The 6,976-nt window shown below is 53.8% G+C and overlaps 1 protein-coding gene across 1 annotated transcript in view; it reads right to left on the bottom strand.

Moving 5' to 3' along the window:
• FLT1 (fms related receptor tyrosine kinase 1) overlaps positions 1-5,401 on the bottom strand; it is a 113,509-nt gene extending 108,108 nt beyond the window's left edge. The window contains exon 1 of the mRNA XM_082304329.1: positions 5,169-5,401. Coding sequence (XP_082160455.1) covers positions 5,169-5,226 — 58 coding nt within the window. The 5' untranslated portion in view covers positions 5,227-5,401. The remainder of the gene's footprint in view (positions 1-5,168) is intronic.
• Between the last annotated feature and the right edge of the window lie 1,575 nt (positions 5,402-6,976).

The raw sequence follows: 6,976 nt of genomic DNA on the forward strand, positions 1-6,976 counted from the left end.
GCCAAGTTGATTTTGGTACTGAAAATTTGATTTGATGGAAAAACAACAGAGAGTAAAATCAGGTCATCATGAACGTGAACCTTTTGCTTCTCCATTAACACAAACCAAACAGAAGTCTGGGAAAGATGATGAATAAATTAGTTAACCGTTTCACAAGCATCTATAATGGTATTGAATAATACAGATGCGTCACGAGCAAAATCATCCTCCTCTTCATCTTTAGGCTCGTACATTTCCACCCACCGTGCCACCAAAAAAAAACCCCAAATACCAAACATGACTTAATAGAGAAGAAAGAGTCATCCACACTCCCAGTCCAAGTTGCTCCATACATCTCAAAGGCTCAAGACTTAAGTTGCAGACAAAAGTACCTCTGAAATGTATAGTTTCAAATCTCTTTCCCCACACCCTTGTATTTCTCAATCTCTTATTGCTTTGCTTAGTTCCAGTATGACCTCATTCTGCCAGTCACAAAAGGCATGATATGGTGCCACACTTGGCTTTGGAGAGAGCACTAATGCCTGTATTTTCACTTTTCAAACTGCTGCTTGCAGCATACCTTTTTCTTTTAACCAACAGGATTTATGCAGTGCTGACCTCAAACCGTGGGGGAATGAAACTGCACTTCTGCATCTTGATAGGAGAAAACTGTGCGGGCACCTTCCTGACAATCGTTGGACCAATTTTAGGATGAGCGGTTCCCACATGGTGGATTAAGAAGTCAAGGCCATTCCCAGCTGGGAATGCTTGGGAGAGGTTTTTTTTTCAGTTGCTGGAATATGTGTAGTAAGGATGCATCACAAGGTCAAAGAGAGAAGAGCCTGGTACTGTCCATGCGTGGAATTCATGCTCAAATATACACAGAAACGTTTCCACACGTTCTTAGAAATACTGATAGAGGGATAGAGGGACTGCTGGGGGAAAGTGAGATCTAAAGATAAAGCATGTCTGTGGAAGGAGCAGTTCGCTTCTTGAAGGTCTCACACCAATAGGAGAGACTTGCCTCCAAGGGCAGAGGTGGCTGTGGTTGGGCATCCTACGCTTCACGGCAAAGCTACTCTTGCAGCAGTCTCGCTTTCCATTCCCCCTGGGGCTGCAGCAGGAAGTCCCAACCCCTAACTTTGGAGGACTCAAAGGAACAATTTTGCTGATAAAGCCCCACCACAGCCCCACTGGCCACAGACTTCTGAAACGCCGAACCTTAACCCTCATCTGCTGAGCTTCTTCCTTTCCCAATCTCAGTCGGACGTGAAAACTACCAAGCCGATAAACATTGTGCTTGAAGTTTCCAAACCACATTAAAGTATAAGGACTCAGCAACTGTCCTGAAAATCTGGACAATTTCCTTTTGTCCTATACACCCACACAGTGTGAAGGGCTACTGGTTTCAGTCTTTGAAGCATCTGACAAAAAATAGACTCAGCTTGTTTGTTATTGTTCACATGTAAAAAAAAAAAAAAAAAACCACCAGCACCAAAAAAATTCTCAAATCTCCCCAATGGCAAATTTTTAGGGTTTTAAATGTATCAGGTGCTTCTGGATAAGAAGCTCTTTACTAGGGCACAGGCCAAGTCCTGGTTTCCTCCAGCATGAACCGTAAATCTAGAAGATGCTAGCCTAGCCCAAAGGAATTGCTCCAGATCTATACCAGCTGTAAGAGAATGAAATCTAGCTTTGTGTAGAGCATATGAGCAAAACACCTGTCTGGTAAAACATCAGTAAGTGATGTAAATGATTTTCTTTAGCAATGCCAATGTTTGATACTTAAACCCCATGTATACATTTTTAAAAAAACCTGTGTTATACAGCGGGGTTTAACTCTTTTGCCTTATGTGAATGTAATCTGGAATTTTTAAGGGAGCCTAGTTTTCATGAAGATCCAGAAGTGGGAAACCCAGTTTTTCTGGACTCCTAAAGTCTCCAGCCCTAATCCCAAATGAGACCACTGTAGCTGTGTGTCTGCGCAGCTGTTTGAGCCGAGTACTCAAACCAAACTGAAACCTTAATGTATGAACCTCCATCCGAACAGCACTTTCTGAGAAGTCAGGTTAGTTATTGCAAGAAATTAACCTCAGCCCTGATTAGATTTGACCTGGAATTTCTTCCTTCATTTTTGCCAGCTGACCATGAAATTGAAAAGTCCATCATTCGCTGGGGATTTTGATGATCTAGTTCCAACTGGAATAACTGAGATTCATATAGTGCTGTTCACAGATAAGACTGTAAGAGTCTCTTTACCTTCTAGCTAATTGTGAGGTATTGCTTCTGTGTGGACAGCTGGAAATAAAGCCAAATTATCTGCCTGTGTTTCTGGAAACGTGGCCACATAGTCCTTGATCCAGGCTGCAGAATCTGATCTTTTCAGGGTTTAAACCCAGCCCTTCACATTCCCAAATGCCATCAATTAAAATTATTGTCACACAAAGTCTAGGACTGGGAGATCAAACCTGAGTAAGGCACCAAAATTTTCATGTTGACCATTATGTATATAATCATCTTTAGCATAAATATTTGCAATATAATTTCTGGAATAAATATACACAAACTATAAAGGAAACATATGCAAGTACTATGCAAAACACAGACAAAAATCTTGTTCTTTCCCACAATAGCCAAAATATGCATGTGCATAGAAATACAAGAGAGCTGAAGTGCCCAACACTTACATGTCAAAGAAACATAATTTCTTTAACCTCATTTTTCAAATGGCTTGTAGCTTGCATGTTGCTTTGGGGAAATTTAAATTATTAAATAGACATATACAAGCTAAAAGACCTCCTCCTGTCCCTTTCTGAAGAAGCTCTCCGTAGTAACTCCTGAGCCACTGACTATTTCTGTAAATCTCCTCTAGTACCTGTCAGTAAATGGAAGCTCAGCAGACATCCACAGAGACTGAATTACAAGAGTGGACCACATGGCAGTGATGAATCGAGTTTCATCATGAACACTTGAAACTTGAAGTGCTGGACAGCCTGAGTAAAAGAGTTTTAGGTAAACAGGCAGTGAAGGAGGGTGAAATGGGAAGAAAAGCATAGAAAGATGCATGGTACAAAACATCCCACCACTTCACCAATAACTTTGAAACTCTCTGTGCAAATCCAAGTATGGAGAGTTTTACCACTGACCCAGAAGAAGCATGATCAACCTATCTGGGATGTCCAAACAAAGCTGTGCAAGGATGATTTTCTTTCCAAAAAAAAGAAAATGGAACAAAATCAGAGTTTGAAAAAGTCTAAATTCTGATTTGTAGCACAATCTCTTGTACATTTAAGGGGGAATATGAGTTTCCAGAAAAACAGTTGCAAAGGCACTCAGCCAAACTACAGAGAAGCATCTTTCCGGTGCCTACCGCACCTGAGCCGATGCCGGGATGTACGTCCCCAGCACCCAGAGCAGCAGGTTTTCCCATAAACAAGCCAAGCTTTTCCCATTGGAATTGGTCTAGGGTGCACATGTCCCTGGCAGTCCCTGGAACAGGAAGGTGAACCAGGGTCTCTTGCAGCCCCTGGGTCCACCTTCTCCCTGGGCGGTGGGTTTGCCACGGTTTGCACAATGGAAAACCTTTCCGACAGGAAAGAGGAAGCCAGTCCCCTAGCATAGCTGGTCACTGCAGGAGCCCATGTGGGAGCAGGACGCCGAAGTTCAAGCTCAAGCTGTGAAGGAAGCCTGGCAAGGATTTGAACCCACATTTCCTGTATCCAGGATGGGTGTCCCATGCCTGTGCCTATTTCATCCTGGGCATGAGAACCTCCTTGGCAGAGACAAATAATGTGGGGAAATTAGCACTTTCCTGGGGAAAAGAAAGGGAAAAAAAAAAGAATACCTATATATCTATATCAAAATTGATGAATCAGCACTTCCCGAGCAGGAAAACGTCTCGTCGGAGCGGCCCCGCCAGCCCTCCTCCCGGGCAGCCTCGGGGGGCGGCACGGGCAGCGCCCGGGCACGGCGCCGGGGCCGCTCCCGCGGGCTCAGGGCGCGGAGCAGAGCGAGACCTTGGCCACTTGCGCGGGGCAGCGTGGCGAGTCGGGCGGCCGCACCGCTAGCCGCAGGAACGCCGCGCTGCTCGGCCGCTGGCCTCGGCGCCCGCCCCCGAGGGGAGCTCGTTTTTTTCCTTCCTCCACCCGGGATTTGCTCCCGCTGCCAGCCGGCCGCCAGGCCCGGCGATGCTGCGTGGAAGCTGCCCGCGGCCGCGCACCTGGGAGCCCCGTGGGGGACACGGGGAGGCCGAGCGCGGAAGGGCTGCGGGGCCGCCGATCCGCCCCGCGGGGCAGCCCCACAGGTCGGCGGGGCTGCGGTGCGCTGAGCCCACGCGGGACCGGCCCGGGACCGGCCCCCACGCACCCCTGCTCCCAGCTGACCGGCAACGCAACGCAGGGACGCGCTCCCCACGGCGGAGCTCCGGCCCAACAGGGACGGGTCCTCTCTCAAAGTAAAATAAAACTCGATTAAGAAAAGCAAATCTTTGCACTGATCCATCCCGGCACACGCGGCATCGCGGGATGCAGGCGCCGGAGAGCAGCTCCATCCCACTCTCCAGAGAGCCCCACGCCGGGTACCCGCGCCGCCACCCCCCGCAGGCAGCCCCGACCGGTGCTCGGCCGTCCTGCCCGGGCGGGAGGCAGCAGGACCTGGATTTCTGCGAAGGAAACGGGCACCTTTTCAGCTTCACGGGCAGAACTGGGAGAGGCTGACACTTGGAAACAAAGCGGGGAGGGAAGAAGCCTGCCCTGCAGCCAAGACGTGCTTTCTTTCCGTGATGCACCGGCTCGGACATCTCCCGGCACGGCGGTCCCCCGTGCCCGGGAAAGACTCGCCTCCCCGCCGGCACCGCCGCCGTGCCCGGAGCGGGGAGGCACCCGGCTCCGCACCGCCGGCACCCCCGGGGCGCTGCTCCCGGGCCGCACCGCCGGGGATCCGGAGGCTACCGACCGCTCGGCATGCGGCGTTTCGCGACTCTCTGAAAAGCGGGGATCGCTTCCCCCGGCCCTGCCCAGGGGAGAGGGGCGGCGGGGAGGCAGGTGGCACCGGCCGACGAGCGGGGAGCGGCGGGGCCGGGCAGGGGCACGGGAGGCGCCGCCGAGGAGGCGCATCGCTGGGGGCAGGTCGCGGAGAGCCCGGCGCAGAGCGGGGGCTGGATGGGGCAGCGGGTCCCTGCCGACCCTTACCTGCGAGCAGGAGGGCGGCTCCCAGCAGCACGGTCCCTGAGAGCAGCTGGCGGGGCATGGTCCTGCCCGCGGGAGCGCAGGGCTCTTCCCCTGCCGACGGCGGCGAGGCAGAGGCAGAGGCGCCGGCTGGGCTCCGACGGGCTCTCCTCGGTCCCGGGCTCCTCCCGCGGTGGCGGAGATAACGGCGCAGCGCGGCGCGGGATCCGCATCCAGCAGCCCCCGAGCCCTCCCCGCCCGCCCCGGCCCGCGGAAAGGGAGTGTCCGCTGCGAGCCGCCCTGCCAGCTTCACCTCCCGCGGACATCAATTACCAGCCAGCCCCAGCCCCGCTGATTTATAACTTCTCCACCCCTCACCGCGCACCCCTCCGCCCCCCCGGCCCACATCCTCCGCCGGGAGCACGCCCTCCCCGGGACGCGTCCTCCGCCCGCCCGCTCGCCCGCCGGCGGGCACCGGGTTGCTCCCCCGCGGGTCTCCCGGCCCCGGCCCCCCGCAGCCCGGCCGTGCCCTCCCGCCGGAGCCCGGCGCTGGGGGAGTTTCCAGCCGCCGGGGCCGCAGCGCTGCCGGGGCGGGTAGCGGGGCTCGCCGCCGGGCTCCTCCGGGGAAGGCGCGAACACGGCTTGCGAGTCCCGGCCCAAACGCTGAGCGCTGGGGGTCCCCACCCCGCAGAGCCCCTCTCCTGCCCCGCAAAAAGACCCCGGCAGCACCGCGTCCCGTCGGCGGCTCCTGGGCCGGGGGCCAGGTCACGCCGGTGCCGCACAGCCTTTCCCCGGCTGCCGGGCTCGGTGCTCGGAGCGCCCCAAAGCCCCCGGGGGCCCGGGGCTCCTCTTCCCGCCTTCCCTGGAGAGGGGGAGCGGCGGGGCAGCCTGCCCTGTGCGGGGCCTGACCCGGACCAGCACCGGTCCCCTGCCAGCAGCACTGAGCGCTCAGAGCAGGGAAGCCAGGAAGGGGCAGCACTGGCTAAGGATGCTCCAGAAGTCTGCCCAGCCAGCGCTGCTGCCGGCCTTCGCTGACCCTGTGACATCCAGGACCCCCTTAGAAATATATTTCTCCTCCCTATGCACTTACCTCATATTTTCCATACGTGTTTTATTTTGTGAAAGACCAGAAGAGAGCCCATGACAGCAAAACTCAACCCTGGTGTTTCCAGTTTTCCCCTGTGTAGCCAGAGAAAGGCCATTGGGTGAGTCAGGTCTTTGAATTGACCCAGTACGGCCCTTCCTATATTTTTACGCTATGAAATAAGTCACAAGAGTGTCTGCATGGGGCAGGTAAATGTGATCACCCCCATTTTACAGAGAAGGAAATGGAGGCACATTGAGAGGTTAGGCAGCTAGTCCAAGGCCATAGGAAGCTGGTGACAAGAGCCAGAAATAGAACTCAGATCTCCCGTGTCCCACCAGACCATCCTGTGCAAGAAAAAAGATGAGAAGTTGGTGATGTTTTTAACTCGAGAACTGTTTAACTTTCAAGTTTAAAGTCTGTGAGAATATTTCCTGCATGCTTCTGTCTGACTCCTAGTCATAAGTGACACCTTAAGCTAAGGATTTAAGCCTGCATTTTCCAATCTTCCTGCCCCAGCTCAGACCTTGAAAATAAAATAGTTATGGATACCTTCCCCCTCATCTGCTCACACCATGGGGGGAAGGACCCAGAGGTTTCTTTCCCAAAGAGGATGACTCATAAGAAATCACCTCCTCCAGTGGAGAGAACAGCAGCTGGGAAAACAGTCGGCCAGTGAGGACAGACTAGCCAGAAGAAGGACACTGGGCATCCTGACAGCTCAGACCCCCTAGAAGCAAGGGCTCCC

This window comes from Platalea leucorodia, assembly GCF_965183815.1.
Source record: "Platalea leucorodia genome assembly, chromosome: 2".
Taxonomy (NCBI): domain Eukaryota; kingdom Metazoa; phylum Chordata; class Aves; order Pelecaniformes; family Threskiornithidae; genus Platalea; species Platalea leucorodia.